The 20,746-nt window shown below is 37.0% G+C and overlaps 1 protein-coding gene across 4 annotated transcripts in view; it reads left to right on the forward strand.

The window, feature by feature from the left end:
• Nucleotides 1–20,746, forward strand: part of ZMYND11 (zinc finger MYND-type containing 11) — a 105,836-nt gene that overhangs the window by 59,766 nt on the left and 25,324 nt on the right. For 2 of the 4 annotated variants that reach the window (XM_027720727.2, XM_027720729.2), the window contains exons 3-5: nucleotides 1,764–1,923; nucleotides 14,993–15,037; nucleotides 17,843–18,004. In XM_027720727.2, the coding sequence (XP_027576528.1) occupies nucleotides 1,764–1,923; nucleotides 14,993–15,037; nucleotides 17,843–18,004 (367 nt within the window). The remainder of the gene's footprint in view (nucleotides 1–1,763; nucleotides 1,924–14,992; nucleotides 15,038–17,842; nucleotides 18,005–20,746) is intronic. The other 2 variants (XM_027720730.2, XM_027720732.2) reach the window with 2 other exon arrangements.

Genomic DNA, 20,746 nt, shown 5'->3' on the forward strand with positions numbered 1-20,746 from the left:
AAATTGCAGACAACATGAATTCTGTGGCCCCATCAGGGAGGCTGTTAGTACAGAGTTAAAAATGGAAATCTGATGAAAAAACTAACATTAGCATATGCTGGCAAAGATAATTTACACTTAAAAAAGCTCATTGTGTTTGCATTAATATGTGTGTACGTGCACACACACATGAAATATGTCATACTAGTTACAACATTAGTTGTATTCATGCAGTTTTAAAGCTTCAGCACTTTACACAAACTAGTGGTGTTCACTTGCACTCTATTTGAAAGTGAATTAAACGGATTTGATTCTCTGCCTGTTTAAGACCTTGGAATTTGGAGAACTTGGAAAACTCATTTGTGGTGTTTAATATCACTTGAACAGGTTCTCTTGTTGGGTTTTGGTTTCTGCAGCACCAGAGAAGGATGAGATTGGACATGTGAGCATCCACCTGGTGTGGTACAGAACTGAAGTGCCTTATCTTCTTTTTGCTAGCCAGCATAATATTCATCTATATTAGCTTGGATCATAAACTTGCACAGAATTTTTTTCTTTCTGTATTAATTATATTTCCTATTTCTTATTATGCAGTGGTAGATTGCACAAACCAAACAGATTTGGACCATGTTGTGGCAGACATTGTAAAATATAGTAAATATAGTAAGTGGCAGCATCTGCCTCTAAGAGATTTTATCCTAAAAAAATAACCCCCAAGATCCTGCAAACATGCTGCTTTTATGTAAATGCCTCTGATACCAAGTAGAAATTTATAAATGTCCTGTGCTGCTCTTATTATTTTATAATTTGCTACACAAATATATGCTTCTACTCAATCACAAATCTACTGTATGATTATAGACATTTAGTTTCCTATAGAGCAAAACAAAAAGATTAGATTAGTGTAAACCAGTTCCAGCAAAAGAGTTAATTCTGCAACTGCAAGAGATCTATAACTAAGAAAATATGTCCACAAAATATTTGGTTCCAAATCAATTCACTTACTGCATGTGATTGCAGCTCTCTTTGCTTCTCCATGTGCATTAAGTCACAGATATGTTCTTGGAATCTGAAGTGTAATGAACTTAAAGCAAGGAGGTCATCTTTATTTTGAGAGATAATTTTATGTTGGTTACTCCAAGTTAATATTTGGTGCTGGCCTGGAAGTAAATTATACTGATTAAAGGTCAGTATTACACAGTTGAAGCTCATGTACATACACAGTTTAGGCTGCATATGTTTTGTTCTCAGCAAAGCAGTTCATCACAGTGTGATCATTGTGGTTATCTCAAGAAAAGGAGAAAAACCATTTAGTACAGTAACTCCAACTGTTGGATTTTCGTATGTGATACATAAATTTCACATTTTTTATAAATATGTTGTACACACAGGCATCACAAGGATTCATTCGTAGCTCTTCAGTCTCATTCTATACTATGTATGCCATGGGAAGTATTAGAGAAATGCAAGTTTCAGTTAATCCAAACGACACAAATGGATGTGGCAGAGACAAGCCCAAGCAGTGTGCATGTTAATTTGGGAAGTGTTTTGTAGAAGATTGCTGTGTTACTATTTGTCTAAGTGTGCACACGATAGCTGCAAGGGGAAGATGATTTGAAATAAAGGGGGAAATTGTATTAATTTTGAATGTTTGAAAACAATCTAAAACTTGGACTGTGTATTATTTAAAATAATTTGAAAAACTGAAGCATCATTTGTTTATTTTGCTGACACAGTTTATAATTTAACCCTAACACTTAAAGACTTCTGTGCTTTGTGTGCAGGTATATGTCTAGAGTCCATGGTATGCATCCAAAAGAAACCACACGTCAGCTGAGTTTAGCGGTCAAGGATGGTCTTATCGTGGAAACCCTGACGGTGGGCTGTAAAGGGTCAAAAGCTGGTATTGAACAAGAAGGATATTGGTTGCCAGGAGATGAGATTGTGAGTATAAAGTCTTTGAGAAAATAAATCACAATTTCTGATATCTTAGCATGAAACTTGTTTTAATTTATATTTAATGGTATTTATGGATTCTGTGTTGGTGCTTGTGAATAGGGATGTAATGCACTCTTAAACTTTTATAACCTTTTCTATTCCATAGAAGCTCTTTCTTCTTGAATTCTGAGTTTTCTGCTATGAAACACTGGCAAAGTCCTTGCCTGTTATCCCTCACTTTTACATAGTCTTCTCTTCTACAGCTGTACAGGAAGACAGTAAATATTATTGGTATTACTTGAAATCCTCAGACATTCTCAAATGCCAAAAACAGTGTATTGGAAACAAAAAAAAAAAAGAAGGCAGCAAGAATTTTTGATTTATCTTGCTTTAATCTGAATCTGAGGAACAAATAGGGTTTTCAAAAAGAGCAACATGAAATTGTATAGTTATATACAAACACACATGAAAAGATGTGTTTTAAAGGTATTTGTGAACACCAGGGAGTTCAATTAGGAAGGATTTTCTTAGGAAATTTAGCTACAGGCATCCAGACATTGTTCCACTGAATATATAACATAAATATTGAAATCAAGTTAAACAGGTTGAAAGTTATGTGAAGGGAAGAAAACCATGTTTTCCAGTATTCCTGTGTAGCTGAGATGGAATGCACTCACAAAGTGAGAATAGTCACACAGACTAGGGAAAAGCTTGCACAATTTCTTTGCTTTGTTCAGAAGCCTGATCTCTGTATCTACAGGACCACATTTTCCTAATAAAAAAAAAAAAACCTAGTTCAGCAAAGCTTTAAAATACTTTAACTAGAAACAGTTGCTTTAGAATATAATTGCATTAAATACTGATAAAATGGACAGCATTGTCTCAGACATTGCTAATAACTTAAATTTTGAGGAAACTCAGAAAAACTCTAAAAACCACCATGACCCTCATTGCATTATTGCAGGCATCAATAACATCTAGAAAGTGAAACAATGTATTATTTTTTATTTTGGGAAACAAGCAGTATCCATACACATTATGGTCAAAATTATACCAGATACCCTAATTCAAAGTATTGAAATATGTATTTAATGTACATTATGTCACTGTTAAGGTTCTCATTCTAATTTAATTAGAAACCCTCAAGGGAGCCTTTAAAGGGTGTGTTATTATTCTCCCTGAAAATAAGCATTTCAAGATTTCAGCTTTGCTCTTCTAGGTATTTCTTACATAATTTTTATCTGTTTAGAGGTGATATTAACTGTGTAGGTTCAACAAGACATAAAGCCTGAGATCTGTAGTTATCTCAAGTATTCTGTTTGTTTCCTCTATTGCTAAGAGAAATGAAAAAAAAAGAAAAAAATAAGCAAAATGCCTCAAAATGGTCATTCAAATAATGTTCCTCCTGCTTATTAGCAACATTTGTTTAACGAAACTTGAAAGATAACCAGCCTGTAAATTCCCAGTGAGTCATTAGAATTACGCAATTATTTTATCTCTGAGTGAAAAACGTTGCCTTTGACTTGACCAAAGATTCTGTTTAAGTCAAATAACTCTTTAGTTAGAAGCATTGTCTGTATTTTCAGCCTGGCTGCTACTCACTGATACATTGTGCTGTGACCATATGTCCGATGACCAACTCGGTTGTTCAGAGCACTGGTGCGCTCTTGACTCAACAGTTTTATGCAAAAGTAAGGATCCACTTCTGATCCAGGACGTGTTTCAAGAGTACCCAACCTCAAACTTCTTGATCCTAATACTGAATCAAAATGCTGCAGACAGATGAAGCAAAACACATTGGCTTGATATAAAGTCATTCTCTTTGTTCTTTTATTCAGAAAGTTTTAAAGAGTAACAAAATGTCATTGTCATCACTCGACATCAGATCAAGTATTTTCCGTTCTCCGACAATTGGTGCAAAACCATGAAGTTTGGTATGTTCTCTACTTCGGACACACTGAATAGTTTTACAGATGTGTTGTCTGTACTTGATCAAGAGGCAGCTTGTAGTTCTTTGTAATTCAGCACTGCTCAAATCTGGTACTAGTGACTGTTGAACCATGAGCTCAAGTTACATTTCAGTGAGGACAAACACACAGAATTCTTTTTGGAGATTCACTTGGAGGAGATAGAACTCTCTGAACGAGGGTTATTAATGTTGGAACAGGGATTTCAGGCCCACTAAACTTCAGCCTTGACCTAGTTGTCAAACTTGGTTTGACTGGTACTCCTGGAACCCAGAAAACTCATAATGTGAAAGAGAAAGACTTAAGAACGAATCCACCATCTATTGACATCAATACAAGAATGCTTTTTTTAGCTTGTTTTCTGGCACCACAGCGGAAGTCAGGAAACACAGGTGGTTCCAAGGAGATGGCAAAGGGACACGTTCTTGTCGTCCCTCCCACCATTTTTTATTTGAGTATTGCTTGGTATTTTTTTACACTTTTGAGGTTTTGGATCTAAATTTTAGCAAGTAAATAAATTACTGGCCTGGGCCACAGAACTGCTGAGCACTTTATTTGTTACTAATATAGGTGCCGGACCAGAGGCTGCCACAGGGCCTAAAAGTACTGGTTTAAATGATGACTCTGGACTAACGGGTAAACAGTGACAAAAACTGAAAGTATACAGATTATGAAAAGACAGCTTGATTTGGAAAAGATTCATTTGATAATCTGTTGTGCTTACTTAGGTGTTTCCAAACATTTGCTCTATCCAATAGGTTGACATAATGATAGACCTACGCAGTGAGGACATGATCTCTGATAGGGTTACTCTGATAGTGTTAAAAAATTATACTACTTGGCTCTTGTTGTTCTATCAGTATGCTGAAGCTGTGGTAAAAAAAATTAAGCAAAATCTCATATTTAGAGCTATCATACAAAAGAGCTGAGGTACAAAGCCAAAACATACAAGCTAAAGCACAAAGACAAAACAGTTTAAGGGCATCAGGAGGCCCTGCTAAAAGGGACAGCTCATGACAATTAATATTCTGAAAAACTGGGGGAAAAAAAGATCAGATTTAAGACTATAAAATTGTTCTTTTTCTGTCAGATGTATGTGGGAGAAATATTTTTATATAAGTTACTAAATTTAAAATATGGAGTCATTGGCAAAATCTACTGTATTCCAACTGATATATAAGAGTCGGTACCTATACAAGAACTTTGCTGCAAATAATGTACCTCCAGGGCTTGTGCAGGTATTAATTTTGTTTGCTCATTTACTGTGTCTCCAGATGTTTTGCACATTTTCAAAATGTGTTCTCATCTTACAGGCTTTTTTATCTTGCAGCTGATGAATACATTTGAAACAAATAAATGAGAGAATAATTTCTTTTCCATTTTTATTCAGGATTTAGTTAGGAATTTTGCATTTTACTATTTGTTGATGCCATTATTATACAACTGAACAAAATCTCTGCAGCTTCTTGCCTTGCAAGGGAAATGTCAGTCCTGAAATCTAGTAGTGGAAGTTTACTTTTTTCTTTTTAAAGGCTTTATTTCTATTTCTCACAGGACTTGTGGAATTTAGAAGTGTTATTTATTATCAGCATAAAAAATTATCTCCTTGCTCTTTGGGTTTAGAAAAAAATTTGCAAATCAGTGTTGTTAACTATGTTTTCAATGCAGTTGATAAAACAGAAGTGAAAAGTAGTTCTCAAAGAAAATAATAATGAATCTTCTTACCCATTCATTACTATTTTGTGTTATGCCATGACTATTATGTACTTTTATCTGTGTAAAATAGTACTCAGTCTAGTCCCAATGACAGAAATTGAATTTAAGTACCAATGTCCTGTAGCTTTAGGGGGGAGTTAGGTACAGTTCTTAGAGTTAGTTTGTCTTACTCATTTACATTTTTCTACAGACAGTGTGCACTGAGCTATTTTGAGCATTTAATGTGCTAATTCTTCTCCTCATGATTAAAGTCATAAAACTGCTCTGACCCAGAGAGAGGCATTATGAATGTATAATTTCAATTTGCATGTGTTCATAAAGCCAAACAATATTGTGCTCTTCTAAAATAGAGATGTGTTCATAACATGGGTTCATTGTTTGCATCTGAATGCAACATATCTCATAGCACTGCTGTGGTTTAAAGTTGGTTCGTAGTGGCCAAATTCTCTAATGAGATGTGAAGAGTGAGGCTTCACACTTAGTTAAGGCACTATGAGCTATTTCTTCACCGAAGAATACATACAAGGTGATTATATTTTCAAGAAATTACTCTTTTTCAGAGTTCTGTTTTCTGATAACTTAATTGATTGCTTATAGAAAGAGCCAGCAATTCTTCTGGCTAGTTAAGTCTGACTTTGGAGGTTAGTTACAGTCATTTTCCTGTGCATATTGTCCTCTCTGTATCTAAATTATTGCCTCTCCAATTCTTCCTTCTAAAGATTTTTTAGTTTAGTGGAGACCATACTGTTTCAAGGGGCAGTTTCCTTGCTTTCCTGTTTTCAGGAAACACTGGAAATAGAATGCACTTTTTCCCAACACACTCATGTATTCTTAATGTTCTAACTCATTACTGGGGATTTTCTGGTATTTTATACTGAGAAAGTACTGATGCTTGCTTAAAGTGACCCCAGGTACTTTCAAGTCTCAAGGCTGCCCAAATAATCCATCTCTTCGCTCTGCCCACGTTCCCATCATTTTAACCTTTGTTGTAACCCACTGCCAGCACTGTGAGTCTTGAAGGTGATTTTGTTAACCCTGGTGACCTTAGGCACACACCCAGCGATTATTGTGATTTGATGTGTTGTCAGTTCAATTTTGCTGGAATCTGTCTATGAGAAAGGAGTATTTTGGCTGTTATGTTTGTGTTAATCTAAATTACTTTAAGTTGAGCAAAGGCTGGACTCCTTACTTGCCATGCTTAATTGCTTTTGTAATTATATTGATTTTTCCATGCTAGGTCAGTATTAGTAGCCAAAAGCTGTTTTTTGAACTGGCTGTGTCATCTTGAGTCTCCATAAATATGAAGATAATTGCAAAAAGTTTATGAACAGTTCCTGTGAGGGTTTGAATATTTTCTGTACATAAAATACACTTTAAATTAAAAAAAAAAACAACCCAGACAAAACTAGACCCCAAACCAAAACCAACCTAAATCCTACCAGTTACTACTAGCAAGCTAGGGGCTTCTAAATAACTAGACTGAGAAATGGTTTTAATGTGCATCCCATTCATTTCAGTTAGGAGCAGAAGGATAATATGAAACAGCATAGTGACAGCCAGTGCCTTCATCATGAAAGCTCTTGCAACTGGAGAGCACAAAGAGGAAGAACACGTCACAGCAAATGAAGAAAAATCTCCTTCAGTGTTTAAAAAAATTCTCCATTTTTCTTATCCATCTGTACTGCCTTTAATCTGAAATCCTGTGTGGATTCACTGATCCAAAGCCAAACATAGCCCAAACCATGATGGTTAATATTTCTCACATATTGTAACAAATTGAGAATTTTCCAGGCTGGAATGTTCCAGGTAGATTCCTAATTATTGTGAAAGTACCAGTGTTCTTTACAGTTGGTGATTTGCTGATGCACAGAGTTAATGACTGATCTCATGAGAGAAAAAAAGTTCAAACTGGCTTCCATCTCTTATTCCACACCTCAGGGAGAGTATGAGGAGGCCTGGAGGTCAGGCCACATAACAGTTTGGTCCCATAGGAGAACTCAAGGAAGATGAGCTTCTGAAATTCTTTGCTTCTTTTCTGTCTGTCTTTCCATCCTCTACAGTCCCATCATTCTGAGCTTATTTTTCCAAAAGACTGCCATGAAATCAATCCACCGTGTGCTAAATGCAATGATTTTTTTTGCACATTGTTATCACAAATTGCAGTAGTGACTCTGCTCATTAATGAATCAAAAACTAGTGGATCAAAGCATAGATTATTTTGTCCTTGAGAAGCAAATTAGAATTTTGAATTCCCAACTTATGGACGAGAAATTTAGTCTGCATTAAACCCAAGGCCCTCCTCTGTCTTTGCTCTGAGTCTATTAGCATGCAGCTCATGAGAATGGCCTCGCTGCTGTTCCAGTGGTTCTCCCTGTCTCCAGATGGGTTAAGAATAATGGAAAATTCTCTGCATTTCTTTTCCAGTCTTGTTCTTCTCTTCCCATCTGTTCAAGAGTATTTCTTTCCTCTCCCCTGCTCATCTTTATTTCTTATTCCCTGGAAAGGGAGTTCACACTGTTTGGAGGATCTTCATATTACTGAAGGTGACACCAGTCGAGTCCATCTTATTGCATGGTTGAGAGATGCTGCTTCTTTTAAACTGGTGAAACAACTTCATCAGCATCTTCACTTGTCTCTCTCAGCTTGGCCAACTTAACTTCCAAAAATTCAGTCGATGAAATGCTGTATTCTTCTTTGAGGCTTCACTCACAGTTCTGGAGTTGAGATACTGATGATGTTGTTCACAGATTTCACAAAATACTTTTTTCTGATTAAGAGGGTGTTTTGAAAAATGTGAATTTACTTACAGATTTGAAGTAAACTAGTCGAAACCAGTCTGTGTAAAGCTTCTATCACAGGACTTAAATTATGCTAATAGAATATATGACATAGATCAGTCTATCTTGATTTTGTTTTGAAAATATGCTTCTTGGTTTTTTCCACCTCTTTTGTGCCCTTCCTGACCTAGTAGTGTTGTTTTTATTAACTTCGTTGGTTCAAAATGCTCTGCATCTCTGGCAACTGATTTGAATCTTTTATTATTATGTCATGCTGGTCACTGAATCAAACTTCATTGAAGCTGATCAGCTTATTAATATTCATCCTTCGTTCACAATAAATGCAGGCCTCATGCCTTTCTATCACTGACAGCTGAAACTATAGCAGCCACACATACAGCACAGGGCACATGGACAAGAGATTTGAGGAAACCGTGTGGTAGGTTCTGCTCTTGGTTCAGATAAAATGTTTCTCTATATGTTGAAACATCAACTTAGAAAAGCACTACAAAAAGAAAATAAGACCAGAAAAGCAATGCAAACATATTTTAAGAAAGAAAAGGGAGGAAGACCACTTTCGTGTGCAGCTCTTCTTGAAAGGAGACTTGGAACTACAAGTAGAGATGTTTTCTTTCTGGTCTGGATTCACCTTCTTTCTAGGGGAACAAAAGCTTCACACACATAATGTGGAAATAAAAGGCATTGCACCTAATAAATACTTCACTCCATCACTGATTTATCTCCATAATGAAAGTAACCTACAAACCTCCTCTTGGCTCAACCTAAGTCAAAAATTGTGGCAGTAATAGTGGAGTGAATCCAGTTTCTTAGGAGACAAGTTCAAAGTTTCTATTAACCTTGAACTCACTTGGAACATGAAGAAAGAAAAAAATATTTTAATTTGAAACTGTTTTCTATTTCTAATATCCTGGAGGAGAATACTTGTATTGTCTCACCTCAAATAATGTAAACTACTGCTACCCAAACATGATCTTCTTGGGAGGGAAATTAAGATTTATTCATTACTTCAGGAACACAGCTCATAGGCTGAGGAGATAAGCATGGGGTTTTAGCAGCCAATTTGGTCACTGACATCCTAGTACACTTCTTGAAAATCTCACTTCTTTAGCACTGGGAGCTAGAGACTGGCTCTATACTTTGAAGCCTTTCCCCCTGTATTGTCCAGAACATAGCTACAAGGTAGGAGAGGGAATAAAAACCTACCTGTCTTGGCAGGAAGCCAGAGAAGACTTCAGTGGTTTCTGCAAGAAACAGAAGACTTCTAAGACAAACTGGCAATAAATTAATTAGACAAACTAAATAGACTTGCAGATTAAATTCAATGAAAAAAAGCCAAAAGAGTTCTGAGAGGCTGTGGAATTCACTGCAGAACCTGAATCTTCCTGCAACAGTGCATCGCAAGAGGAAGGAGTTATCAATGAAAAAATGGAAATGGATTGCTATGAGCCTATAAATATGTCTGTGTTTAAGATGCACTATGGAGAAGGAGATTTTGGTCTCTCCTCTGCCGGATGGTTCTTTTTAGAATAAAAAGGATTTCTAAAAGGAGAGAATTTAAGAATAATTTAAAATAAGAAATCACAGTTAATTGCTGAGATGCCAAAAATTTTGGTCAAGTAAATAAATAAAAAAAAAATACATACATACATACATGTACTTAAAATTAAACAAGATGCCTAGGTAGTTGTGAGGACATATGAATTCATAATTGGATTTTTTTTTTATTGATAAAATATGAGTAATGAAGACATACAAACTGTCCTGCAGAGTCAGTTTATGGATATCCATTTTAAAGATAAAGCCCAGGTCATCAAAGGAAAAGATCTATAAAGGCAACTGATCTACAATGGATAAATTACCCTGTCTGTAAAAGTACACGTCATTGTAGCTACCTGCTGTGGTAGTTTTCTAGAAAAAGAGGGAGAAGATAAAGTGAAACAATTTTCATAAAGGGATTCTGGCTGCTGAAGTCTTTTTGGCTTTGAAGGAGAGATGGATGCTTGTTTATTTGGTGAGCACTTTTGATGAGAAAAGCAGTAGGAAAAAAATACATGCAAAACAGGAAGAAATGTATCTGGTAAACACATAGACATAGGGAAATGGCAGGGGAGAAAATAAGCTTATTTTGATGCTGAATTTAATCTAATGCAGTACTCCAGCATTAAATGTAAAACATATGATGATCTAAGAAATTTTTATCATTGGGAAGCAATCGCCCTGATCAACTCTGGATTCTTTACAGCTGTGATGAAAGGGAAGTACTTTATTAAACAGCTAACTCACTATTTACCTGCTGCAAAGATGGAGTATGTCCTCTGAGCCATCAAGGAATTAATCACACCTTCCTCAGTTTGGAACCTAACCTTTTCATCATCGTTTTGATGAAAAGATAAAAGCAGATTCAGTAGGCTGCTAAAAGCAGGTTTACAGGAGGATTCATGCTTGCTAAGCAATAGATGGAGCCAGGGATGTGGCCTGAAGAAAAGTCTGACCCAAAGGACAGTAGGAAGACTGCCCTCACAGCAGGCCAAGGCCTCTGGCGAATAACATACACAGTGTCCCCGCCGCGTTTGAAAAGATCCTGGGAATGGTGTTCCGTGACACATTGTATTCGTTCCACCCAGGTAGTATTTGGTGCGTGCTGGTGTCTGAGTGAAAACCAGCACATCTGCCAGAGATCCCTGATAAACTGGAGATTTCTTACTATCTACTGTACCCAACAAGAGGCCAGTGTGCAGATACCATGTGCATATGATTTCTCTGAAAAGAAGTAATGCTCAAATCTATGCAGCTCTACAGATAATCAGCCACATTTTGTGAAACTCCTCTTATTACAGAGCAGTTACTTGGCAGTTGAACAGTATTGCAAGGATTGCAACAGTATTGCAGGATAGATGAGCAAGGGGAGACCTTTCAAAGCTGAGCATGGTTGAGAGTTTCCACGGTTCTTAAGGGCTGTTATCAACTGCTCTCGTCTGAGCCTGTTTCAGACTGCCTTTTGTATGGGGCACAGATTCTGATATTTACACTTTGAGAGAAGTACTGGTGAACAGACAAATGAAGTGGGCAGTAGCTATTTACAGCAAATGTACAAATAAGAAGCATTTCCTTCAGGTTTTGTACTGGAGGACAGAAGTCCCATAGGTAGTGCATCCCCACAGTGGTTTTTATATTTGTGAGTCATAAAGAGTGCAAAATGCACTGCAAGGTTTTCACGATTACCTTTAGTATAGCTTATTGAGAAAGCTTTGGTGGGAGCAGATGCTGCCTGAAAAAGACAAGAAAGGAACTGACTGATTAAGAATGGAAAATGTGTTTAGACAGAAATAGGTGCTGCTTTGTTTAATGTGAATGGGGACACGGGTTCCTGCAGCATACTCTGAGACCTCTTAAGGAGAGGACACAGATACCAGGGAAGAGTAATGATGTGGTAGAAACATCTATGCTAGAATGCAGTACCACCACTTGTTATTATAATAAAGGCTTTAAATTTACAGCAGAAAGTTTGAAATATGAAGGATTAAGTACAGAAGATAGTAATTACTCCCCAACAGCAGCTGATGATAGATGCATGTTGTAAAACCTAAAGCAAAATCAAAGATATGAAAAAAGTAATGCATAATTTTTGCGAGAGGCAATTATTTCAATGTATCTGTGTACTTGATATGGACTAGTAGTCAACTTTGTTGGGTTCCAGTGAAGAGTTACTGAAAGCCAACAAAGAAAACTTAATGGCAGAACCCCATATTTTAAAAGCTTATTTCTAAGCTGAAGATAAGAAAATATAAAGGACTCTGATGTTCAAAGCTGATAGAGGTGAGGAGAGGAGAAGGAAGCGTTCCTTATGGCTGTTCCCAAATCCTAAAATACCAGAATCCAGAACATTTGCCTCAGAAATTATATCTTTAAACTGGGCATAACCTATCTCATTAGACGTTAAAGAAATGGGAATCTGAGAAATAGTAGGAACTCATTTATTGACATTCTTTTCAGTTTTCTAAAGGGTTATGGAATAGTCAGGAAAAAATTACACTAAAGTTATGGGCTTGATTTGAAAATGTCTTGAAATAAATGTAGCGTGCAAATACCACTATTTTTAAATAATTTATATTTTGTAAATGACTACTTTCTGCTGGCATGGACCTTGTTGCCCTTCTAGATTCCACCACTGTGACAGTGTTGTTACGGTACAAAGTGGGTGAAATCTACCATAATGTGCTAATATTCTCCCTTTAGACTAAATGTGAAAAACTGTTCTAAATTCTTTATCCACTGGGCAGTTGGAGCTCTAGGGACTGTTAAAGCGTAGACACTGTGCAGGGCTGACCATCAATTTGTGCACAGGTGGGTCTGAATGAAAATCCAGGGACCTGGGAGGAGCTGTGTGTGCATGAGTGTAGGTGAGAGGTGTAGAGAAACACCACAGCAGCAAAGAAACTCTGGAGAAGCGCTTGAAGCAGAACACCTGGGAACAAAAAGCCCAAAGAGTGCTATGGGACAAGTGCCACAGAGGAAATGCTGGGAACCATGAGCTCCATGGAAAATGGCTCCCCTTCTTTTGCATCATATTGAATTTAGGACAACAGAAGTATGTATACTATTCATAAATAAACACGATGCACCAAAAAGATAACTGACTTATAACTGTTTTTCCCATCTATGTGACCCTTTTCTTTTTTTAGCCTGCTGGTTGGGTCCAAAGGATATCCATAGTTTGGATTGTTTGGGAAATCTAGTTCAACAGTGTGAAACCAGCAAATCCCCAGAAAGGGGAGTTTCATGAATAGAGTTTTGCTTTTTTCCCCCTCCCTTTTGCTCTCTCCACCTGATAGTAGAGTGACTTAATACCGAGTATCTGGGCTACCATTAAGGGACTTGGAGAAAACAGATTAACAGGTAAGAAATGAGCTATGTTAATGAAATATTCATTATAAAAAGGCAAAGTGGTCCTTTTAGACAAAGCCTAAGAAAGGAGGTTTTACTCTTTTCATCTGCAATGCCTACATATAAGTTATATGAAAATAAAAGTTTATTACTTGTTTTTACATCTCTCTTTTTTTTTTTTTTTACAATAATTATGGGCTTGCTAAGGTGTGGAAGTGACCTAATAGTTACAATTGTGACCTCTGAGTTATTGTTAATTTTACTGTCAGTATGTGCTTCACATCTCCTACTTAATGGTATGCTAATTGTGCAGCAGGATGTCACATTCTCCAACATACAGATTCCCTATTTCAATTACAGCTAAGTAAATCTCCATTACTAATGAGTAAGCATTTCTTTTCCATGTACATTTGCATTATAATGGACATTTTCTTTGTGCACTAAAATTATTCTTTCCTTGACAACAACTATATATTTTATTTTACAGTAGAGGCTACGACATGATGATTCATTCCTTTCTGTTGAATTTATCTGTATTTAAATTGTCAAATGTTCTGGATAGCCTGACATTTTTTGTCCCATGTTATCTTTCTGTACTTCCAGAATAAATGTATGTATTTGCTTTAAGACAACCTACTTAAGACAAATCACAAAAAAGTAAGCTTATGTGCTGCTCATAAATTAATCTGTATTTTTGAAATTGTTGCAGTGTTTCACTTATGTTGCTGAGAAATCTCAACTATTTATGTCAGTGCAAAGTGACCTTTGTGATATAATGTTTGACTGATTTGAATATAAAGAACAAGTGACCAAATGTGGCCCGTATCATTGTAAGATCCCACTCTGCTTAACAGAGCACAGGTAGCTCTTTGGGTATTAAATACAGCCCTCCAAACCGACATTTGCTGCCCTGCTGGTGCATAGATCTATGAATGCAGCAGGCAGCTGAGTAAAAGGAAGGGGGAAGGCCTCCTGTTGGATCTGAGCTGTGCAGCTTTGCTGCCAAACCCGCTGCCTCTTGAGGGCTGTGGCCAGTCACTGGGTGCCGCTGAACTGCTGAACTTGGGCAGCCAGCGCTGCTGGTGGAGGATTCCCTTCTCCTGCCAGCACAGTGACCCAGGAGGCTTTCCCTGCCCTGCGTCAGGAAATAACGATATTGGCAAATTGAGTCCCCGTGGCGGAGATCCTTCCTTCAGTCTGCATGGCCCTGGGAAAATGTATCACCTTTTATACACAAATAAGGACTGTGAGTTTTATTGATAAATTGATAGCTTAACATTTAACGCAGCAAAGAAGGTGTTGCTGTGATTTTGGCGGGGCCACTCCCTATGCAGTAAATTTTCTTAGAAGGATCTTTTTTAGATGCACAGAGAAGGTTTATGTATCTAAGAGAGTGCATTAATTAACAATCATTAATATTCCTGATGATTTTTAAGTTGGCCTGGTGGTGGGTATGTATATGGGGAAAATGATGGGTGTTGGGTTCTTTTAATGATATAAGTACATGGGATAATTTAAAGAAGTAAAATGTGGTGAAAGTGTTAGGTAGCATTCCAGAAATGCAGGAGGAAATGTATGGAACCAGCAGTTAGAACTAACAGATTGATTTCCTGGTCACTGTGCATGAATTCTTTCTAGCCTTATGTATATCCTGATAATCAGATGGCTTACAGTATAGATACAAAGTTTGTTTTGTTTTTATTTTGAAAGGCCTACGGTATGCAGCCTTTTTCCCAGACAGCAGCAAAAAACAAGGTGAACAATTTTTGCACTATGTGGTTTTGAATTCTGTCATATTTTCTATTACGTTTTCTGTCTTCCATTAGGGTAGCTTAGTTTACTATATTAGCCACCACCATCATCCATGTCACTCCCAACTCCGAGTTTAGTGTACATCCTGTATGTATGTAGCTGGATGGCTCTCCCGGGGCTGGCAGTGGTCGCTCACATGCCACAATTCCCTGTCACCACGGTCGCCCTTGGATCGGTGGTTTTTGGGAGCGGCTGGTGACACCTGGTGGTGGGTGCGGTAATTGCACACTTATTAACCGTGTCTGCAGCTGGCGGAGTTTTGACCTGTCCTACCCCAAACACTGACAGTCAGAGCTTGAGATATTTAAATAAATTCGATTTCCCGCACAGAAAAAAAAAAAATGTGTTGGGGGCACATTTCCCTCCTTTATCTAAACTGAGAGAAGCAATAACCAACATTTTCTGTTGGAGGAAAATTAATGCCTCTGACCTTGCTGTTGGAGTCAACAGGGCAGTTGTCCACAAGGGTTATGTACCTTTTTTTATTGGTTTTTATTAGCGTTTCACATATATGCACAAATGAATGTCTTATATATACTTATGCACTAAATATACTGCATTAAACTAAAACTCTTTTCTGTGAAAAACCTGGGTGTTTGTATTTAGAAATAACGATGTTTTCAAAATTTTACAGTGTGAATACTGAAGGAAGCTTCTTCTGGTGTTTTATTTAACGTCATGGTTTCTGGCTTGAGCGTATGATTTTTCTTGCCAGCAAGTATATTTCCGTATGTTTATGACATTCCACATCTCTTTGCCAGCATATTTCTTAACAATGGAATATCTGGGAGATGCAAATATGTAACTAGTACAAATAAAAATTAAGAATCCTGGAATGTGATTCTGTGGTGAAACTCTAGGACCTCTTGAGGTCTTCTCAGTTTGATTTTTATCTGAGTAGATCTTTAACCAAAACCGATTCTTTTTCTTGCTTAATTGGCCCTTTACTGCCACCTGATTTTTTTTTTGTTTGTTTCATAAAGAAGATACGTATTACAGTGAATATGAAAGAAATACAAAGCAATACTTTATCCTGTTTTTTCTCAGTCTGCAGGCAAATCAAGTGCACCAACAATGCAGTATCTTTAGTTGTTTCTAAAATATCCTGAAGAAAGGGCTCCCAAAGTACACTGCCACTGGAATTTGGAAGGGAAAAGATTTGGTAAAACAACAATGTGTTCTTTATAGCCATATGTGGTGGTATTATTATGCCATCCTGAGATATACAGAATTGGCCAAATAAAATTAAATGGGGAGACTGCATTAAATGAGAAGAAATGATAAAAGGTCAAGTTACACTCTTAATCTGCACAACAAAGGAGGGCAAAGTTCTGAGTTCAAAATTCACTGGTTAAAGGTTGTCAGGGATGTTTTTTCCACCCTTAACTTGCTGCCCCTGCAATCCAACATTCATGGTATATAAAATTCAATGTAGGCAGTCTGGGTTGAGGCTGTCCCTAAATCTCTTCTGTTCATGGGGGCTCTGGTCAGATGGATTAGATACAAAACACAGCTGTTCTTCAGTGCAAGGGACTGGAAGTGCCACTTCTGTGTAGCACTTCTTATGCTGCTCCGCTGGAGGAGACCTTTCACACAAGGACTTAAATGAAATGACTGTAGTTCCCAGGCACAGAAAAATGACAATCGAACAAATGCCAGTTCCGGCAGTCAGTGGGAATTGCTAACTCCACCTTTACAACATAACATTAAAAATGGCTTGATCAGATTTTTATCAAGATAATTTATTGCAGAATAGGAGTGATTTTTTCAGAGATCTGAACCCATTGAAAAGTGACATTTGACATGAAAAGGCATTGGGAGTTTTATCTGAGATATGACAGCTATTTTGTCTTCTAAGCGTAGAGAAAAGTGTGGCATTTCAGATAACAAACATAAACATTTAACAGTGGCCACTGGCAATTCTGCTTGGTTTTAGAACTATAGATTCCTAGAGCAAAATTCTGCCTCCAAATTATATGCATGTTGCTCTCATTTATTTCAGCAAAGCTTGTGCACATGTTTCAAAGGTCAGAATTTGGCCGTTGGGGGTGAATTTTCAAGGAAGAATATATTAAAGACATCTGTGCATCAGCAGAACCATATCCTTTGTCTTCTGTAGAGCATTTCAGGAATGAGCCTAGTGCTATTGAGCACAGCAAGTGAAACATTTTCTATTTTTTGAATTGCATTGAGATTGCTTAGCAGAAACATTTCTTGCAGTAGTTGGTTCATGATTTCATTTATTTCTTGTAACTCAACACTTTGATGCTGAAAAGTTGACAGTTTTAAGAGAATAAAGACTGGAAGGGATTGCCCTTCAGAAAATTAAAGTTGAAAATATACTGTAACAATCAAACCAAGGAAAGTAGTCCAAGGAAATAGGTATGGTCTGTTGAGGTGCACAAACTCTTGTTTGCAGTCTCATATGGAGAGTTCAACAAGTGTTTTACACAAAGGTAGAAAACAAACCCACTTTTCATTGTGGACAGAGCTCATATTTGAAATTGCTACTAATCAGACACTTGAAAAAAACTAAAACTTGACATTCATATTCTATTGGAGTTAGTGTGTATTAAATTGATAAGATCTTTAAGCATATAGGTTTTCCCCTGTTTTTTAAACATTATACACTTCTTAAAATGTTTATAATGTCTAATTGCTGCTGGATTTCAAGACATATCAATTTTGTTCTTAGTTCCTGCAGATTTTGACAGAATGTCATACCAAAATATTTTGTATTTTTTGTAGGACTGGGAAACAGAAAATCATGACTGGTATTGTTTTGAATGCCATTTGCCTGGAGAGGTGTTGATATGTGACCTGTGTTTTCGTGTGTATCATTCCAAGTGTTTGTCTGATGAGTTCAGGCTTAGAGACAGCAGTAGTCACTGGCAGTGCCCAGTTTGCAGGGTGAGTACCTATGAGATTTCATGTGCTGATTAGAGGATTGATATTCATTAATAGATTCATTAAGGTGTCCAGATGGTCTGGCCAGGTTAATGGATAAAGAACTGAATATTGAAATGATGGTACCTACCTAAAGCATCTATACAGAGATACCAAAATGTGGTGCATGTAGCAGATGGTCATTTTTGAAGACTCCAGCAAGTTTTACTTATGCATTTGAACACACACAGTTTACTGTGTGGGAATGTGTGTACGTACGTTTGCCACTCGTGAATGCACTGGAAATCTTCAATGAGTAAACAACTTGCTGTATAAGATGCTACTGTTTTTACTTAACATCATTTTAATGAATCATAATGTAACTTTTTTTTGCATTTTGACGACTGCATTCTGAATATTTTATTGGAATAATATTTTACCTCATAAAGTCACAATTATGTTGCTGATGAGAGCAGTGTCAAAAGATACTGAGTGAAATCCTGCTTCTCATTTAATAATTTGGATTCTGTTGGTGCAAAAAGGTCAATCTGGATTTCACTCATGGCATCCATATCTATTTGCTTTTTCTTTAAAAATGCTATTCTTATGAGTATGGTAGGGAGACAGCAAAAATATTTTTTATATACTTTTCAAGAATGGGCAGATATGTTGTCTACATGTCATTAGAAGACTAAACATTCTAGTCAGGATGGTGCTTACTGATACCTGGCCATGAACCAGCCAGACACTTCTTGCTGTTGTCATCTCTGTGTCACCTCCTCCCATGGAGCACATTACTAGGCTTCCTACAGAGCTAGGCTCCCTTCCTGTGGAGGGAATAATGCATATGAATGTTTAAGATAAAATTCTTGCTAGAGAAAAGCATAAAACTGCCAGTTCTACTCTGCCTAGGATTGCTGGAGGGAGAGGCAATTCCCTTGCTAAAAGCTTAGATCTAGTGTAGAGCAGCAGACTCACCTTCAGATGATCTGTGGTGCAAGGAATGTAAGGGTTTGGGTACTTCATAGTGTGTGGAGAAGCAGTTGTTGAAAACACGTGGATTGTTTTGTCTCAAAAGAGCACTTTTTGACTGGTGTTACCTCAGAGCCAGTGGTAAAAAACCTGTTGCCTGTTGCCTCAGATAGAGAGCTCTCAGAATTTAGGGAAATAGCAAAAAAATCAAGCCTACCTCAAGGAGGTTGAAAGGAATGAAAAAGAAGTAGTGGCAGGAAAAAACAGTTAAGAATAGAGGCATGTATCTCTCCACATTTATTTTCTAGCCTTTAATTTAGCTAACAATATTCCCTCTGTGAAAAACAAAGAATGACCATATATAGATGAATGACTTTCAAATTTTTAAATAATTCTTTTTAATAACTGTTGGTTTTCATAATACATATTGATAGTTCTTATAAATAGTTAATATTAGATAAACTGGACCCAGTCTCCATTCTAGTTTGCCAGTAATTTTAGATCACACCTGGTGAGAATAGGGAATGCAAATGGTTTATGCCACCTTGTATATGAGGTAGCTTTTATAACATTTATCTTGTAACATGGATGTCATCAGAGTGGAAATGCTGAATCATTGCATGAGATATGCACTGATATGTCAGTGTTAAGAACAGTTTGATTTTCATCTTGAAGCCTTGAAGTCCTTTATGGCAATGATATTAAATAAATATTTACCTTGAAAAAAATCCTGTGAAACTCAGACCATGTGCTCTGTGTCTGATTTTCTGTATATTGGTTCCCTTTTCGTTATATAAAGGCTAAGGAGTGGTTTTGGGGACTCTTCAATACTACCTACCCCAGAGGTCTTTGGCTTGCTTAGTGCCTCAGGTGATGATCAACCTATTTTTGTGAATGTTGCCATTATGAATGCCATGGCATCCTTTCTCCCCCTGTGCCAGCAGCTTCTGTTTTTCTTGTAGTTAATTCAAATCACATCAAGCCCTAATTCTGCAAACTTGGACTAAGCAGGCTTGCACAGTCCCTGTAAGTGTGGGAGTTAGCATCCTTGTGTCAGGCTTCAGTATTTTTTTGCTACTTTCTCCCCACCCTCCTAGGAAATGACTGCTCTAATTTCATGTTAAAAACAAGAGAGTGGCCTATATTCAAAAAAACTGGTGATGTGGCTGCTGTCCAGAGGAGCTTAACTATCTTGCATAAGGACAACAGGATTTACTTTGCATTGTCAGCAGTAAATATGTACGTTCAAGAAAAGTGATAGCTGGGACAAAGAGATACATATCTTTTCATACCTAATTCTCATAACTGGACACAGAGCTTTTTACTTCAGGATTTCAAGGCTCTTTACAATGGTGAAGTAAAAGTATGTTTAAAACTGAATATATTGGGAGAAATAATCTAAGAACACTTCATTCTTATGTAAATATTGCTTCTGTAAAGCTGCCAAGGTCAGCAAGCCTCTGGATTATTCATTTCACAAATGCTGGTTGTGTTAGTTTGATCAACCTGTGCAGCTTTATCTTGCCCACTTGAATACTCAGAAACATTTTATAAAGGACATTGCCAAGCATTTGTTCATAACTTTAAAATATTTTTTCTCCCATAACGTTTTTAAAATCCCTTGTAAACCTTGTTCTGAACTCTGTTTCCTTGCTGGTAGTTTTTCTGCACTGCATCCATAAACAAAAATGTCCAGTTCCTTGCTGCTTTTTTTTCTTTTTTACTTGGTGGTACCATTCTGAATATTTTTGTACCCTGTGTAACTCTCAGCAAGGGTCAAAAGTCAAAAAAGTT

Source organism: Pipra filicauda, unplaced genomic scaffold, assembly GCF_003945595.2.
Source record: "Pipra filicauda isolate LSUMZ 115617 unplaced genomic scaffold, ASM394559v2 scaffold94_size2452230_pilon, whole genome shotgun sequence".
NCBI lineage: Eukaryota > Metazoa > Chordata > Aves > Passeriformes > Pipridae > Pipra > Pipra filicauda.